The sequence below is a fragment of the Electrophorus electricus genome, chromosome 7, assembly GCF_013358815.1.
Source record: "Electrophorus electricus isolate fEleEle1 chromosome 7, fEleEle1.pri, whole genome shotgun sequence".
Lineage (NCBI taxonomy): Eukaryota > Metazoa > Chordata > Actinopteri > Gymnotiformes > Gymnotidae > Electrophorus > Electrophorus electricus.
The window spans coordinates 18,066,706-18,086,224 of NC_049541.1; the positions used below are offsets into that span (position 1 = coordinate 18,066,706).

A 19,519-nucleotide genomic window follows, 5' to 3' on the forward strand; every position below is an offset into this window, starting at 1 on the left:
CTCCTCCTTCATGTCCTTATAGTCTAAAAAGAGTAAATTGAAATCTTTCTTTTTAAAATCTTAAAATAGCTTAAAATATTTTATTTTTGTATTAAACATATTAAATCAGCTTGTTAAATGTTAATGAGTGAGTAAAACAGAAATTGCTTCAGTGTTTATCTAATCACCACTACAGTGCTAAGAAATTCTATGATTTCCAAGAAATATAATATATGAAGATGTACAAATACTGTGCCTTAAATAAAATATCTTAAGAATAAAATGTAGCCTATTATCATTTATGACATTCAGATCTGTTTTAGTTTTAAGCCTTTGCATGATTCAAGGTACCAGACACATCATTTGTAGATCACACTTAGACAGACGCAGCATTTGTAGGACCCGACTAGACAGATGTAGATGGCACTGAACTCCAGTACTGTTTCAATCGTCTCCACTTGTATAAATATTAGTACATTTGTTATATAAGTGAAGGGAGACTGTAGTTGATATATAAATAGGAGCCCTCTGTCATGCATCAACATGATTACATTTCCATCTCATGTCATCACTAATGTGACCATGTTTTCACTGTGCTGCCTGTGTTCTTGATTTGACACACCGACTCCACCATACAGGTGGAATGTAGTGGAGGACACAACAAGGGAAGCCACTCACCATTTACACCTCCTACGTCCTGTCCAGCAGTGATGATGTCATCACTGTTCTCTGGTGTGTCCACTACACCAACATGCAAAGATCAATTATGATGTTAAAATATAACGACTATATATAATGTTTTATAATATAAATATATATTTACAGCATTACAGTCTATACATTTAAAAAAAAAAAAAAAAAAACTTACTTTCTGTAAAATTTGGGTTTGTTGCAGCATCATTACAGTCTTCTGGTGTGGCCACTATACCAACAGGAGAAGACATATTATACTGATATCAATAAAATATGTTTTACATTACAACCTATTGTTCTGATTCAGTGCTTGCATTTGACATAAATGGCCTTGTATTAAAATCTTACTTGCTGTAATGTTTGGGTTTGGTCCAGTGGTAATAACATCATCATAATTCTCTGTAGAGGAGATATAGAGGAAAATACCAGTACATTAGCATTTATTTTATTAACTGCTTTTATGTATGAGGCTACAATTTTGTAACAATACTAGTCATACCTCTCACAACAGCAGCGTTCTGCTCATCAGTAATGACATCATCATAATTCTCAGATACGTCCTCTACACCAAAACACAGATGTACCGAGACACACAGATGTTACTGAGCTGGCAGCTCTTAAAACATAGAAAAGCTCCATAAAAGTAGCACAGGCATCATTCATTTACAGATTATTTAATGATTCTCTTCTTTTTTATTGATTTATTTCTTTGGTTATTTATTAATTTTTATTTTATTTGTGATCTCAGTTTTTAATGAAGATTGAATATAAAAGTGCTCCCCATACAAATTCAGACTTGTATTCACACCAAACAAATGAACAGTTATGGGTTTGTAGTAAGAATGTTTGTTCTGTCTGACAGACAGTCCCCAATACAGAACCACACCTGCTACAATATCAGGGCTGGGTCCAGCAGTGATGACATCATCGTAGTTCTCTGGTATGTCCTGTCTTTCTATGTCACCTAAGTTCAATAAAAGCAGACTGTCTTTAAAACAGTCCAGCCATCTTTTCATAGTTTGGTTTAAGGAAGTAGAATCACATGATCAGTTAATAAAGGAACTCACTTATGAGGTCACCGATGGTGGTGACATCATCGTAATACTCAGGCTGGTCCACAGTCACAGACTTTTCTGGAAAAAGATGATGACTTTGTTTTTTACACAACTTAAAACAAACTGCTGTAATGAGAATGATGTACAAACAGTCATTCTGTGATAGGTCTTTTGTAAACTACTGCATGTGACTCTGGTTAAAATATGGGGGAAGCACTTCTGCAAAACATCTTCTGATCTACAGATTAATAAAATGTTAAACAGTGCAGTAAATCAGACTCTGAGACAGAGAAGCTCTCATTTATCTAACAAAGAGGAACACGCACTACCAGATAGACTCATATGAGACAAAGTGGAAATCTAAAAGAACAAATAAATATTTCATGCTAGGTAAAATTTTACATTTTCTCTAACCATTCATGGAATATTATAAATAAAGTTCTGCTAGGTGAGTTTTAATAATACATTTGACACACATGTGGCGGCCCTGTTACCTAAAACAAACTCCTGATCCACATCCTCATATTCTGAATGCTGGGCTTCAGAAAGGACACTTCCTGTTAGAGGCGAAGAACAGTCATGTGACAGGTACAGAACACCAAATCAACCATCTGACTCATGTGATCATAATGATCTGGGCTGGTTACAGGAAGATAGAAATAATAACACTGCAACCAGTAGAAAGCAATCTAAGACACCACACACCAGCAGATACATACAGTGACAAGTGTGCAAATGTGCATACACACACACACACACACACACACATACTTATTCTCTCCTCCATTCTCTCCTTTTCTCCTCCTGTCCCTCACACACAACTATGCATGCATTACACACACACACAAAATAGAAATTTGGGGACACTGCTTTCCAGGGTGTACAGAGATGTACAGAGTGTATAGAATTAAATTATAAGCTGCTACTTAAAATATTATAAAATGAAAATACTTTTTTTTAGTAAATAGCACTGAACGTCTTGAAGGGGTAAATTCCTCGCTCACGGCACATTACTTACTGTTTCTCAGCGCTAAAAGATGAAATCATGTACAATGAAACTACCCATCAACCATGAAATATTTTAACTGGTTGCATACATTAGGCTACACTGTAGGTAGCTATAACAGACAGGCATGTTAACATGAGATTATGATTTGTGCTCAGGTAAATTGACAGTTGAAACCACTTCTGAAGCAGGTGAGAACCTGGCCAGCAGGAGCCATCTCTACTCTTCAGAACTGTTTTGAGCAGATGACTTGGATCACATTCAAGGAGGCTGCTACTGACGGTAACACTGTTAACCTGGAGGAGTATACAGCATCAGTGACTGGCTACATCAGCAAGTGCATTGATGATGTTACTGTCTCCAAGACCATCATCACACACCCCAACCAGAAGCCATGGATGACTGCTGAGGGGCGCATGCTACTGAGGACCCATGACTCAGACTTCAGAGCAGGTGACAGAGAGGCTCTCAGAAAAGTGAGAGCCAAACTATCACGTGCAATCAAGGAAGCAAAGCGTGCACACGCACAGAGGATCCATGGACACTTCAAAGACATTGGTGACACACGGCGCATGTGGGAGAGCATTTAGGCCATTACTAACTACAGAAAAACATCACCTTCCTGTGACAGTGATGCCACCCTCCAAGATGCACTGAATGATTTCTATGCACGGTTTGAAGCACAGAACAACGTTGCAGTGGAAAAGTCCATCCCTCTACAAAATGGCCAGGTGCTGTGCCTGACTGCGGCTGATGTGAGGCATACTCTGCGTGGAGTTAACCCACGGAAAGCTGCTGGACCAGACAACATCCCGGGTCGTGTGCTCAGAGAATGTGCTGACCAGCTTGCAGATGTCCTGACAGACATTTTCAATATCTCTCTGAGCTGCACCATTGTCCCAGCGTGCTTCAAGACTACCACCATCATCCCCGTGCCTAAGAAGCCCACGGTGTCGTGTCTCAATGGCTACCGTCCCGTCGCACTCACATCCATCATCATGAAGTGCTTCAAGAGACTCGTCATGAGACACATCAAGACCCAGCTTCCCCCTTCTCTGGACCCCCTGCACTTCGCATACCGCTCTAACCGCTCTACAGATGATGCCATCTCCACCACACTCACACATCTGGATAATAAGGGCACCTATGTAAGAATGCTGTTCATAGGTTCTCAGATCAGCATTCAACATCTTTGTTCCTCAGCATCCGATTGGAAAGTTGACAGGGCTTGAACACTTCCCTCTGCAACTGGATCCTGGATTTCTTGACTGGTAGACCTCAGTCAGTCTGGATTGGGAGCAACACTTCCAACACCACCACATTGAGTACTGGTGCTCCCCAGGGCAGCGTACTCAGCCCTCTGCTGTTCACACTGCTGACTCATGACTGTGCAGCAATGCACAGTTCGAATCATATCATCAAGTTCACTGATGACATGACTGTGGTGGGTCTCATCAACAAGGATGACGAGTCAACATACAGAGAGGAGGTGCGAGATCTGGTGAGCTGGTGTACGGTCAACAACCTGTATCTAAATGTTGACAAGACAAAAGAAATGGTTGTTGACTTCAAGAGAACAAGGCGAGATCACTCCCCGATTGCCATCAACAGCTCCTCAGTCGAGATCATCAAGAACATCAAGTTCCTTGGTGTTCACTTAGCAGAGAACCTCACCTGGGCCCTGAACACCAAAGAGAGCCCAGCAAGAGAGCCCAGCAATGTCTTTACTTCCTTTGGAAGCTGAGGAAAGCCCATCTCCCATCACCCATCCTCACTACCTTCTATAGAGGTACTATAGAGAGCATCCTAAGCAGCTGCATCAATACCTGGTTTTAGGACTGCACCGCCTTTGACCGCAAGACCCTCCAGAGAATAGTGAGAACAGCTGAGAAGATCACTGGGGTCTCTTTTCCCTCCATCACAGACATCTACACAACACGCTGTATCCGAAAAGCCACCAACATTGTGAAAGACCCCACACACCCCTCACATGAACTGTTCACCCTTTTGCCATCTAGAAGAAGGTACCGCAGCATCCGGTCCCTCACCTCCAGACTGTGCAACATCTTCTTCCCAGAAGCCATTAGACTCCTGAACTCTGGCTAACTCCAATTCCAATTCAGATTCCAAAAATAGGCACTTTTATACACACACACATACACACATGCTTATACACAGTCACACACATACATACATACATACATACATATCCATACACACACTCACACATTGTTTTGCATCGGACTAGTGCTGAAGTTGAACTTCACACAAAAAATATGCACTCCTGTTGCAGCCTTGCACATTATCCTACTTGCTGCTAGAGTACTGTACTAAACCAGCACTGTACTCTGAACTGTTCTCACTGCTACCGGTGACTGCTATGTTCAGTATAGCATGTCACTGACTCCTATGCACAACTCACTTTACATAATCTCAGTACTGTGTACTGGACTAAATAATTGCACTCTCTATTACTTTTGTATTTTTGTATTGGTCCTGTATTTTATTGTTTATTTATTGTTTGACATTTTTACACTGCATTGGATTGTTTGCACTTGTGTAGCGTGTTGTCTGTTGCACTGTTGTTTTGTGTTGCACCATGGTCTTGGAGGAACATTGTCTCGTTTTTGCTGTGTACGTGTATATAGCTGAAATGACAATAATGACAATAAAATAGACAATAAAATAGAAATTTTCTATTTTTATATATAATTTTTCAAAACTTTAAATGTGTTATTGCAGGTGTATTCTTATGAGGTGACTGCTAAATAGCACAGACCAAGATAAGTAGGGAACGTTTTACGACAAGCATTACTTTTATTTCGGCTATTTGCTATTTACTAGCTTGCTAAGAATCTTGAGAATTACAGAAAATGTAAGTTTAGACCTCTAATGGCACATACAAAATGTTTTCAGAACGAGTAAATGTGAAATCTTGTATAACATAACATGTGTCTCGAACTAGATGTGGTTCGCAGATGTGAAAACAAACCACCTCGGGACAAGACTGAGACGATAATCTAAAAACAGAACAAGTCGTAATACCGCAGAGAGAGAGAGAGAGAGAGAGAGAGAGAAACGCTCGGTAAACACATACACGGCATGATAATACTTCGCAAAGAAGACAGGGAAATGGACAGGTGTAAATAGACAGAACTAATGAGAAACATCTGAGAATAATCAGTAATCCAGGGACGCAGAGCAGATGAGTATTTGATGTTTGGTGGAAATAGAAATAGTGACAGGAGAGGTGGCAACAGGTGAATGCTGGGAGTCGGAGTTCGGACTAGGGAGCGTGACAACATGTTTATTTCAATAGAATTACAAGTGAGATGCATGAGATAAGGCATGTCAGCTTTGATTGTACTATCATTTTTAAAAATGTGAAAATAATTGGTGACACTTGGCTGCAAAAGTAACTTTAGAAGGTATTTTTACCCCTAGGTGTGAAAAAACACAGTTGAAAGCTGAAATAAACTTTATAAATGTTACATATTGTGATAAAATGTTACAAATTATTTTTTGAGTTTGAAGTTCAAATGTAATTTTCTGAGGAAAGGCACTTGGTGTGGTCTCTCCGTCACATGAATCATCTCTTTCTAAGACTCCTCCTTCATGTCCTCATAGTCTGTAAAAAGAGAACACTGAATGTTTTTTAAATAAATTTTAATTTTTTTATTTACACATATTAAAACTGCTTGCAAAATGTTAATGAATGAATGAATGAATTGATTAATCTATTTATTTATTTATGGATTAAAAGAGAAATTGTCTGTGTTTATCTAATCACCACCACTGTGCTCAGAAAATGCATGACATGCTACAGTGATGTCAGCATTAATTTAAATTGATGATTCCCAAGAAATATAATATATGAAGATGTACAAATACTGTGCCTCGAATGAAATATCTTAAGAATAAAATGTAGTCTATTGTCATTTATGACAACCAGCTCTGTTTTATTTTTAAGCATCTGCATGATTCAAGGTACCAGACACATCATTTGTAGCTCACACTTAGACAGACGCAGCATTTGTAGGACACTATTAGACAGATGTAGATGGCACTGAACTCCAGTACTGTCTCAATCGTCTCCACTTGTATAAATATTGGTGCACTTGTTATATAAGTGAAGGGAGATTGTAGTTGATATATAAATAGGAGCCCTCTGTCATGCATCATTATTATTACATTTCCATGTCATGTCATCACTAATGTGACCATGTTTTCACTGTGCTGCCTGTGTTCTTGATTTGACACACTGACTCCACCATACAGGTGGAATGTAGTGGAGGACACAACAAGGGAAGCCACTCACCATTTACACCTCCTACGTCCTGTCCAGCAGTGATGATGTCATCACTGTTCTCTGGTGTGTCCACTACACCAACAGGCAAAGATCAGTTATGATGTTAAAATATAATGAAACCCATATATTTACAGCATTACAGTTTCTACATTTAAAAAAAATATTTACTTTCTGTAACATTTTGTTCCAGCATCATTACAGTCTTCTGGTGTAGCCACTATACCAACAGGACAAGACATATGATACTGATATCAATAAAATATGTGTTACATTACACAACCTAATGTGCTGATTCAGTGCTTCCATTTGACATAAATGGCCTTGTATTAAAATCTTACTTGCTGTAATGTTTGGGTTTAGTCCAGTGGTAATAACATCATCATAGTTCTCTGTCATCTCCTCTGTTATAGAGGAGATATAGAGGAAAATACCAGCACATTAGCATTACATTAGCATGTACATGTGCTATGTAAAATTTTACATTTTCTGTAATCATTCATGACAGAATATTATAACTAAGGTTCAGCTAAGTGAGTTTTAATAATAAATGATTTTATTTCTTATCCATCAGTGTAATGTTTCTAAATGAGATCCAATTTGACACACACATGCAGTGGCCCTGTTACCTGAGACAAACTCCTGATCCACATCCTCATATCCTGAATGCTGGGATTCAGAAAGGACACTTCCTGTTAGAGGAGAGCAGAACAGTCAAGTGACAGGTACAGAACACCAAATCAAGCACAAACTGTCTCATGTGGTCATAATCAACTGGGTTGGATACAAGAAGATGGAAATAATAACACTGCAGCCAGTAGAGGGCAGCCTAAGACCCCACACCAGAAGACACACACACACACACACACACACACACACACACACACACACACACACACACACACACACAGTTTCTCTCACTTACACACTCTCTCCCTCCCTCTGCTCTCTCTCTCTCTCTCTCTCTCTCTCTCTCACACACTCTCACTCTCTCTCACTCTCTCTCTCTCTCTCTCTCTCTCTCTCTCTCTCTCTCTCTCTCTCTCTCTACACACACACCTGCTGCTCTGTGGTTTTCTCATCCTGTACCTAAACTAAAGGTGTACAGGAATAATATAGTTGAGCTTCCCCTGCTTAATAGATGATTATCAGCAGAATTACCACACTCCTCACATGCAGCCAAAGACACATTTACTCTAATTCACATTCAACGCTCTTTTCACCCACTGGCTCCTATTATTTTACATTATTTTATTACTATTTGTGCAGCTCAGAAAATTCCAAAGCATCTGGAATAACAAACACACAATCTCTCTCTCATTTGTCCAAATGCTTTTATTACCATTTTAGTCCCACTATTTCTCAAACACAACTAAGCTCACATGCACGCACGCACGCACGCACGCGCACACACGCACACACACACACACACACACACACACACACACAATGTTCTCTTTATCTCTCTCTCTCTCTCTCTCTCTCTCTCATTATTTTATAGGTAACGTCGCGAGGCAGAGGCAGGATGTGAAAACTGTGATAACAGGACACAAATGTAACAAGATGTCAAATGCCAACAAAAGACATACTTAAAACAGGACCTTAAATACGCACACTATCAAGAAAGATAATGACAGACAGGTGTGACATAACTGGTTAATGAGGTCGGTGCATGGTGATGAAGACACACACACACACACATACACACACACAAATACACACATACACACACACACACACACACACACACACAGACTTGTGGAGCATTTCATATATAATTATATAATTGTCTTATTATTTGCGCTGCATAATAAATTACAAATAATTTTGGTAATTAAATATTGTTTTGATCACTGGGCATGCATTCAGATGTGATTGGTTATTTAATTATTTGGAAGAAACCTCTCAATTATAATATAAATATAATTCAGTAAATCTCAGTTTGCAGACTTCACAAACATCACCCACCCCTTCGAGTGGAGACATGGGTTCTTTTATTGATGTATCTGCGGTTGATCTCCTCATAGACTGCCTCAGGCAGAGTCTTACGCCTCCTCTTAGAGATCACTGGATGGAGACAGACAGAAACATGGTGTCACTTCAGTGTAACAGAAGACAGACAGACTCAAGGACTAATGATGTTCAGAGAATGTCCAGAAACTGGACTGTAGATGATGTGTGAATGTGTCCCACCTCTCCTGAGCACTCTGTTCTGGTAAACCAGCCCAGAGAGAAGCACTAAGGCCAGGAAGAGCAGCACTCCCAGTACCAGCAGAACCACTGTAGGGGTGGTGCACAGAACAGCTGCTGATTCAGTTTGTAGAGGACTGGATGTCTTCTGAACATCTGGAAAGAAAAAATACAAAAAAACAACAACTCTGAAGAACAAGGAATAATGTTTCCACAGTCACTTATGAAAATGACTAAGAGACAAAGAGTGAACCTGTAATGGTGGAGGTGCTTGTGATTGTTCTGGGTATAGTAGGAGGAGACATATAAGGGTCTGTCAATATAAAAGCAGAACAACCAGACATTCAAAATACATGTTCACGTTCTCCAGGAATTTGGACAGAAATTAAGCACTAATTGATTTAACTCTCATTAGCCAAAATGACAATGAAAATAACCTTTTTGCAGATTATTATCAGGCGGAGAAAATATTTTTGCATGGAACTTGAAACCCCAGAATCAAGCAAAATCCTCTGACCTGCACAGGTGACTCCAGCATCCTCTTTGTGGGAGCAGTCAGTGTGGTTCTTCAGAGAATAACTGCAGTCCCACAGGTGAATCTCATCCCCTCTGCACTTCACTCTATTCAGCCAGATCACCCCTTCACCAGCACCAAAGGCAGCACTGCCATCAGCCCTCAGTGCCTTCCCACAGCCCAGCTGTCTGCAGACCACCTCAGCATCCCTGATGTCCCACTGATCATCACAGATGGAGCCCCACGCAGCGTTATGATAAACCTCCAGCCTCCCAGAGCAACTTCTCTCTGCTCCCCTCAGCCTGAGAGGCAGGTGATCTACCTCACACATACACACACACACACACACAAACACACACACACACACACACACACACACACACACACACACACACACACACACACACAAACATAAAACATTAGGAGCCAAAGCTGCACTGACAACTTTAGCTATAATGATGGATTTGTACTGTCATTTGAACATGTCTGATTCAGAGTCTATTACTGATCATGATGAGGAGAGGATTGACACTTGTAGCATTTGTGAATAATATATACCCAACCATATATACCCAACCCAATATGTACATATATACCCAACCATATACATTGTACATTGTGTATATAATCATGATATACATATATTGTACATACATTGTTAATATATTTTGTACATACATAGAATATATATATTTATCTTGCATATATATATTTTTTTCTATGCACCCCTGTTTTCTTTTCCTCAGTTTAGACAGAGCACTCTCCACCATTTCACTGCGAGTTATACTGTGTATGACTATGTATGTGACGAATAAACCAAACTTGAACTTGAACTTGAATAATGCTCTCCTGAGTCAAATGTGGACCTTCTTTGTGTGAGAGTCCTTACTGGAGCACTGGCTCTGGGAGGAAGAGGAGGAGCATTTCACATGACTTTGCTGCACACTATCATTTCTCTCTCCTGTGTGTAGAACAAAATAGAGATTGGACTTCCAAGAGCAACAAATCTATACAGCTGTTATATGGTCGTCACCATATAAAAGTACATAAAACCAGTACAAACTGGAGAGAGAATCTGCTTACCTGAACAGGTAATGTGAGCCACCTCATTGTGATTTTCACAACTGTTCTGCCCCCAGGGTTCAGATGGGCAGTGCCACAGAGTGGAGTCATGTTTCCTACATTTCACCTGATCCAGCCAGTTAGGAGATGATTCCACTCTTGCTCTGGATTGGGACTCACTGCCTGTTCTTCCACAGTTCAGCTCTCGACAGACCAAACTTGCTGTTTCTTCACTCATCCCATTCACACACACATTCCCCCAGGTTCCATTGTAGAACACTTCCAGATTCCCTTTACAACCCTCACTGAGTCTCATATCTTTGAATTCTGGTGAGGTGAGAGAAAGATGAAAACTATTAAATGAATGAATGAACACTGTTGTCATTGCATATAGTACAATGAAATCCTGCACTGTACTCTCAACATGAACCACGTTAAAAGATACGCGACAGCACAAATAAACAAAAACATAATCAATTATAGCAGCAGACAGCAGTAAGTTGCAAGTGTAAATAAAAAGTACAGTAATGTGCAACTTAGGTGCATGTGCAAGGGTCCGAGAGAAGTGTGTCACAGTGTCTAGACGGGTGGGTCTGTACAGATGAAGTGATGGAGTTCACAGCTTTGGGTATAAAGCTGTTCCTTTTTCTACTGGTCTGAGTTTTTATTGATGGAAATCTCCATCCAAAAGGCAGGTAACAAATAGTCTGTGGTCTTGGTGCCGCAGGCCATCTTCTGGAGGTGGCCAGCATACGCTGAGTTCAGGTCGGGGAGCGGGTATCCCGCAATTCCACGATCCTGAGTTCAGGTCGGAAAGTGGGCATCCTGCTATTGTCACCACCTGGGCCAAGTCCTTCCTGTCTTGTGCTGTACAGCTGGCATACCATACAGTCATAGAGACAGAGAAAACTTTCAAATGGTGCTTCTATAGACGTTTGGAGGAGAGTCCAGCCTGCTTGAGCCTCCTCAGGAGAAAGCGCTTTTACTGGACCTTCGTCACCAAGTGGGATGTGTTCAATGCCAATGTAAGGCTGGCCGTAATGTGGAGTCCCAGGTACTTTTATGTTGTCCACACACTCCATTCTATGAATAATGGAGCATGCCCTGTTCTTCTGGTTGTTCTGTAACACACAATGAACTCTTTGGTCTTGGTAGTGTTCAGTACTAGATTGTTGCTTGAGGAACATCTGGCTATGTAATGGATCTCCTCTCTGTGGTGAGTCTCATTATTCTTTATGAGACCTATTACTGTGGTGTCATCTGTGAACTTCACAATAGTGTTGGAAGCAGGGATGGGGGTGCAGTCGTATGAAAAGGAAGAAGAGGATCAGGCTAAGTACACATTCCTACAGTGCACCTGTATTTAGGAGGAGCAGAGATGATGCATAGTCCCCTATTCTCACCACCATATGTTAGGAGATTCTAGGTGAGACAGGGCTGTGTGGAGCACTATGGCATCATCTGTGGAACAATTCCCCCCTACAGGCAGATAAGTGAGAGGTTGAAAATAGCCAGAAATGATCATTTAATGCTTGTTCAGGGAGTCAGGTAGTGCTCAATCATCTGCTGGTCAGGATCTAGCTGCATTTGTACTCTGTAATAATTGTAATGCCTCTACAGATGAGAGGTTTGTAGGTAGGGGTCCATTCTAGCACAATGTGTTCAGACATGCTGAGCTGCGCGGATGCTGCAGCTTTGTAAACCCCCGTGATGTTAGTGTAGATTTGGTCCAGTATATTATTGCCTCTGGTTGGGAAATTGACATTCTTAAAGCTGGTCTGTGTGGTTTAGCATGTAGCTTAGCATGTAGGTCTCCTCTTTTGTCCCTCCTTTACTTCCGATCCCTCCTCAGCCTCCTCCTCCACCACTGTGGGTGTTATGAATGCACACACACACGAGAGAGAGGATCCAGTTGCTAGAGGTTTTATTGAAGAAACGGGGCAGGTTAGAGGAGTCAGGTGGGTACTCGTAGTCAGGTGGATCTGAGGTCAAAAACGTGGGGCAGAATCAACAGACAACCAGGGGTCATGGAGGAGACGAGGTCTGAAACACAGGCAGGATACGGAAACCAGGAAGACAAACACGTATATGGAAGGCTCGGTATGCAACATGGGAATGGCAATACTTCACAAAGAGAGTGTGAGGGAGGGGAGCTTAAATAGGGGGAGTAATGAGGAGAATAGTTATCAGGTGTGTAATTAGTACTCTGGCAAACAAACCAAATATATCAGTGAGGGGGGGGGGGGGGGAGTGTGGTTCCAGGTGTTCATAACAGTGGGATAGCTTCACTGGAATAAAATCCAGTATTAGGTGCATAAAGTTGACATCATCTACCGATATCCAAAAGTTCAAACAGGAATAATGCCTCGAGTGTCCAAACAGACAGAAAAAACACTCAGAGAGTACCCAGTTGCTGCATTTTCCCTTAGCAATTACTCATTCGATAACAACTACTGTTCCCTCAAAATTGATATTTAACAGGGGTATCACTAGAAATGATGTAGCAAGTGACTCAGTAAAATGTTCCCATGACCCAGTATAATCATATGGGTAAAAAGTCAAAAAGCCTTAATGCTTTCTGCCCGGATTGCTGAGCAGATCTAGCTACACAACCAAAGCATTAACGCCACACAAATTAACTACAGGTACTACATTTCCCATAATGAGCCAGCATAGTTCCAAACACTTGAGCAGCTAAAGCTTTCACTCAGAGCCAGTGTCAAGTAAATGCAAGTTAGCCATGTAGAACATCATGGTAATGTATACATTTTAAGGCTAGCCACTTATAACCATAGCTATGTAGTAACACAACACAATAACACAATGTAATATTTATACAATTTCAATATACTGGGACATGTTCCGACACAGCACTAACGATGTCAGCAAGTTTACGGAGGTAGTAGTAGGGTTTATTGGGAAATTGGTGGACGATACGATTCCAAAAGCCACCATCAAGAAGTTTCCCAACCAGAAGCCCTGGGTGGACAAAACCATGAAATCTCGCACTGCTGCCTACAACGCGGGTATCATCAGCAAGAACATGCACGAGTACAAGTCTGCGGCATACGGAGTACACAGGGCCGTGAGGGAGGCGAAGCGGCGCTACGGGAGGAAACTAGAGACGCAGTTCCAGCAGAGTGGCTCTAGATCCCTGTGGCAGGGACTACGGACGATCATGGACTACAGGAGCCCACCCTCCGGACTGATGAGTGCGGATGAGTCTCTGGCGAACGAGCTAAACACATTCTTCACTCGCTTCGATGCTACATCTAGCATCGCTAATGCTAACAACGCTAATGGTACTATTGGCGCAGCCAACGGCGCATACGCAGAGCCCACCATAGAACAGCGCCCTCTCATCATCACGGAGAGTGTTTAAAAGAGTGAATACCAGGAAGGCGGTAGGACCAGACGGTATCTGCGGGAGAGTCCTCAAAGCCTGTGCAGACCAGCTAGCCCCGGTATTCACCGACATCTTCAATCTTTCCCTGAGGCTCGGTACCGTCCCAACCAGCTTCAATCGCCCCTGTCCCAAAGAAACCTCGACCCTCTGGCCTCAATGACTACCGCCTTATTGCCCTCACATCAGTCGTGATGAAGTGCTTTGAAAAGCTAGTCAGAGACTTCATGACCTCTTCAACGCCAGCCTCCATGGACCCACTGCGGTTTGCATACTGCCACAACCGCTCCACTGATGATGCAATTGCACATCTGCTCCACACCACACTGACCCACCTGGACAAAGGGAGGGGTAATTATGTTAAAATGCTGTTTGTCGACTACAGTTCAGCATTTAACACTATCATCCCCCCCCCTACTCACTACTAAGTTGGAGGATCTAGGACTGCATACATCCCTGTGCGACTGGACCTCCAACTTCCTAACAGACAGACCACAATCAGTATGGGTAGGCAACTGCACCTCATCCACCCTCACCCTCAGCACTGGAGCTCCTCAGGGTTGTGTCCTAAGCCCCCTGCTCTACTCACTGTACACCTACGACTGCACAGCCACTTCCAGCTCCACCATCACTGTCAAGTTCGCTGACGATACCATCGATATGGGCCTGATCTTGGAGAACAATGAGAGGGCCTACCTGGAGGAGATTAAACACCTGGAAAACTGGTGCCAGGGAAATAATCTCCTCCTAAACGTCAGCAAGACAAAGCAGCTGATTGTGGACTGCAGCAAGAAGCAGGAGTGGCACTACCAACCTTTGAGAATCAATGGAACCACAGTGGAGAGAATAGACAGTTTCAGGTACCTTGGAGTTCACATCTCGCAGGACCTGTCCTAGTCCCGCCATACCAACTCCCTGGCTAAGAAGGCTCGTCAGCGTCTTTACCGCCTCAGAGACTTCAGACTGCCCTCCAAGGTACTGCGGAACTTCTACACCTGCACTATTGAGAGCATCCTCATGAGGAACATCACAGTCTGGTTTGGGAACAGCACCAGGCAGGACAGAAAAGCACTCCAGAGGGTGGTGCGTTCAGCAGAGCGCATCACTCATACGGAACTTCCTGACCTGCAGACCATCTATTACAAGCGGTGCCAGACCAAGGCCAGGAGGACTGTGAAGGATGCCACCCATCTTCTCTCTGTTGAGGTCAGGGAAGCGCTTTCGCTCCCTGAAGACCAATACAGAGAGACTGAAGAGGAGCTTCTTCCCACAGGTCATTCGGGCCCTGAATCAGGGCAACTGATAAATTGTGGGGACCATGTGACTGTAAATCTGTAAATTTGTAAGCTGGAATTGTATATTGTGTACATACACATATATCCATATATACATTGTACATTGTGTATATATACATAAATTGTATGTACATTGGTATATATTTTTTGTGTATATATATATTTCCTTATGCACCCCTGTTTCTTTCCTCAGTTTGGACAGAGCACTCACAAACCATTTCACTGCGAGTTGTACCGTATGTATGTGACAAATAAACCAAACTTGAAACTTGAATATAGTATCATACTGTAAAGCCATTTACAAATGTAAGTGTATTTGTATGTACCAATATACCATGTTTTTCTTCTTCTTATGTTCATTGTTACAGTGTTATTAGACGTATTTTACTGGAACAAAAACAATTAAATAATTGTCATATTTTATACAAAAATTAATGAAGATAAAAAAATTAATGATTGTGACAAGCCTATTTTTTAGTGATCACTATATTCAGAACTTTAAAAGACAATCAGCCACATCAGGCTGATTGAGAACAGCAGCAGTCAGCACACTTTACCTGAACACACCACTCCTACATCCTCTTTATGTCCACACTCATCTTGTCCACAGAGTTGATACCTGCAGTTCCACATGGACGTCTCGTTCCCTTCACACTGCACCTCATTCAGCCATATGGGCCCAGTTCCACGACCAAACCAGGCTGGTACGTGGGCACTGAGGGCCACTCCACACTGCAGCTGCCTGCACACCACCTGGGCATCCTCAATATCCCATGAGTCATCACACACTGTCCCCCAAGAGCGGTTGAGGAAAACCTCCAGCCTTCCTGCACAGTCTCCCCCAGAACCAACCAGTCTGATAGAGCTGTGGGCTGAGTTAAACACACACACACACACACACACACACACACACACACGCACGCAAATACAGCACACCATGTATACATACACAATCGCACAATTGAATGTCCAAGATAGTTAAGAAAGTTTAACCTTTGTAGTTTTGTTAATTGTTTTACCTAAATAATGTTTTACCAAAATAATGACTCCAGATTGTTATTTTTGATACTAAGAGATAAATGTCATAAATCATCACAAAATAGGGACACATTTTAGGTTAATTTAATACATACCAGAGCAGGTGATTGACAGCTGCTCCCTGGAGCTGCAGGAAAGGTTGAGGAGGTTTGCACTGCTGCAGTTCCCCAGATGAGCTTCACTCCCAGAACAATTGAAACCCATCACACACATGTGGATGTGTTGATCAGGACTGGATGGAGAGGAGCTGGAGAAGTTCAACACAGAACCACAACCCAGCTGTCTGCAGATCACTGAGGCCTCAGACACACTCCAGGAGTCCAGGAGAACTCTCCACCAGTCCTGGATGAAGTAAACCTCAACCTGCCCCTCACACTCCCTCCCTCCAGACAAGCGCACTCGCCCCTCATGAAAGGCCTGAGAGGAACCTGAAAGGGAATATAATTAAGCATGTAAATTAATAAGATTATTTTAGCATGTAAAACATCACTAATTTCACTAATGTGGTGAACATGAGTGGAAGAGCTCACCATTGCAGATGACTCCAACATCCTGTTTATGAGAGCATGCTGTTCGACTCCATGATGAGATGGGACATTCTGACAGGTGTGTCTCGTTCCCATGACAAACAAACACATCAGCCCAGATGTGGCCACTCCCCTCCCCAAACCAGTCTGCCACCAACACAGCCACAGCACTCCCACACTTCAGCTGCCCACAGAGGACACTGGCAGCTCTCATATCCCAGCTATCACCACAAACTGAGCCCCAGTCACTGAGGTACTGGAGCTCCACTCGACCAGAACAGGAGTCCCAGCCGTTCACCAGACGTGCCGCTGTGTAACCTGAACACATAACTGACATCTTATGGCAACAACACTGCATTCATATTTAATGTCATTATACACGTATGCAAATGGACAGCAGGCCATATTAAGGGTATGTAAATCACAAGAGAAATATAAATATTGATATATAACCTGAACATATTAGTCCCACATCACTGTCATGGGAACAGTGTTTGGGTGAAGATGTTCTTGGACAGGAGTAAATCTCAGATTCGTTGCCTCGACACTGAAGCTCCTCTGTCCACACCTGGCCCTCCCCTCTGCCAAAAGCAGCTGCTCTCAGCACCTCCACAGGACGCCCACAGCCCAGCTGTCTACACACAACTTCTGCATTTTCCTGGTCAAAGTCAGCATCACACACTGTGGTCCAGGTCCCGTTATGAAGTACCTCCACTCTCCCAGAGCACAGGTGAGGACCGTCGGTAAGTCTGGTGTTCTGACCTGTGCATTGATATTGTTTTAATAATAACTACACTAAACACAGAACAAAACAATGATACACCTTCTAAATTATTTCTGCTAATGACAGAATTAGTAAAAAATTCATAATGAATGAAGCTCTCAACAAACAACATCTGTAACTTGCTGGTCAAAGTCTTTAAACACCTCTTAAAGTCCTGAAACACCTTTACTATCTCAAAGCACCGGTGAGGAGCCTTTGTATAAGTGAACACACATAGACTGAAATACATCATCAAAACATGAGTATTTGAGAGATAATGTCTCGATATTCCTATAGGGTAAATCTACTCTCCCAGAGACCTGGTACAGGTCATTAAAAATTGTTTTAAATTTTACATTTTACAGATATGATTAAATTTACAGATCTGAATTAGAATTGTTTCGTGCCTTCATCAAAACAATGTAAACAATAAAGTTGCTGTGTTGGAAATTCATTTAGATTAGATTTGTAAATATCTAAACAGCAAAATTCAAAAGAATATTTAAATACTTTATATATTATAATATCTATATACCTCAGAGTTAGGATTTTTCCTAACAATAAGTGGACACACCAATTTACTGAGTTTAATATTTAATAGTCAAAAATTTTAAAAGACATACAAGTGCATGTGTACCACCTGGTGTGATGGGTGAGTGAATATTAAGATCAGCTGCAGCTTACCTGAACAGATGACTCCAGCATCTCCAGCATGAGACTCACAGTAGGCATTATTACGACGAATGAAACATTCATTCAGTGTAGACTCTGATCCCTCACAGTCTGAAAACCCCTTCAGTATTGGTCCTGATCCTGGTCCAAAGTGAGCATTATGTACTGCAGCTTCAGCCTCCCCACAGTTCAGCTCTCTACACACCACTGCAGCATCTGTAATATCCCACCAATAACTACACACTGTTCCCCACTGTCCTTCATGAAGAACCTCCACTCTGCCAGCACAGCGACTACCACCATTCACCAGCCTCACACTGTCTGTTAAAGGAGAGAGAGAGAGAGAGAGAGAGAGAGAGAGAGAGAGAGAGAGAGAGAGAGAGAGAGAGAGAGAGAGAGAGAGAGAGAGAGAGAGAGGAGGAGGAGGATTTAGGGTGTTAGGATCATGGTTGGAATACCAGGAGCAGCATCTAGACGAAGGAACAATAAAGGCAGCTGATTCTAATTCATCTGCTTTACTTCTGATAAAGAAGAGAAGATGATAACTTGAACTTTACTGATTCCCAGAGTAATGTGAGGTATATCAGAGAAACACAGAATACACACATTCACACATAAATAAATAAATACATATGTAAAAAAAAAAAAAGCATATAACACACAATAGCTCAGAAATACCAGGTAATGACCAGCTAATAATGAACAGAGTATTCACATGTACTGAACTGTACTGGAACATGAGTCACTTAGAACTGCTCTTGAGGAGACACAGATGACCTACTGATAAAAACTCCTGCAGATGTCTGTGTGATGAGATATTACTGTGTGTACACAAACCAGGGAGAAATGGTGGCATCTCCCATTAGCACTGAGAATGTGAAGGAGTGAAGGTCTGAAAGAGGGTTGAAGACGTTCAGTGTTGCTCTCTGTCCTGATGAAGGGGACTGAAGGAGCTCCTGAGCTCTACCAGTGTACTGTGCAGTGGGGGAGGGAGGGAGGGAGGAGCTCAGGAACTG

The 19,519-nt window shown here is 42.1% G+C and overlaps 1 protein-coding gene and 1 long non-coding RNA gene across 2 annotated transcripts; both read right to left on the bottom strand.

Annotated features, from left to right (window-relative positions):
• Positions 1 to 657: 657 nt before the first annotated feature.
• On the bottom strand, positions 658 to 1,074 carry LOC118241665. The gene is made up of 3 exons (XR_004776290.1): positions 1,021 to 1,074; positions 848 to 901; positions 658 to 720 (listed from the first exon to the last, which is right to left on the bottom strand). It is a non-coding gene; the product is annotated as an uncharacterized LOC118241665 (long non-coding RNA).
• A 68-nt stretch (positions 1,075 to 1,142) lies between these two features.
• Positions 1,143 to 18,564, bottom strand: LOC118241735 (antigen WC1.1-like; the record flags this gene model as incomplete). The annotated part of the gene is made up of 14 exons (XM_035528538.1): positions 1,143 to 1,234; positions 1,559 to 1,636; positions 2,222 to 2,284; positions 7,669 to 7,731; positions 9,008 to 9,106; positions 9,233 to 9,385; positions 9,747 to 10,061; positions 10,633 to 10,704; positions 10,827 to 11,132; positions 16,061 to 16,387; positions 16,634 to 16,969; positions 17,072 to 17,386; positions 17,522 to 17,830; positions 18,516 to 18,564. Coding segments are annotated over 14 exons (2,577 nt in total), but the record flags the coding sequence as incomplete, so codon positions are not given.
• Positions 18,565 to 19,519: the final 955 nt, after the last annotated feature.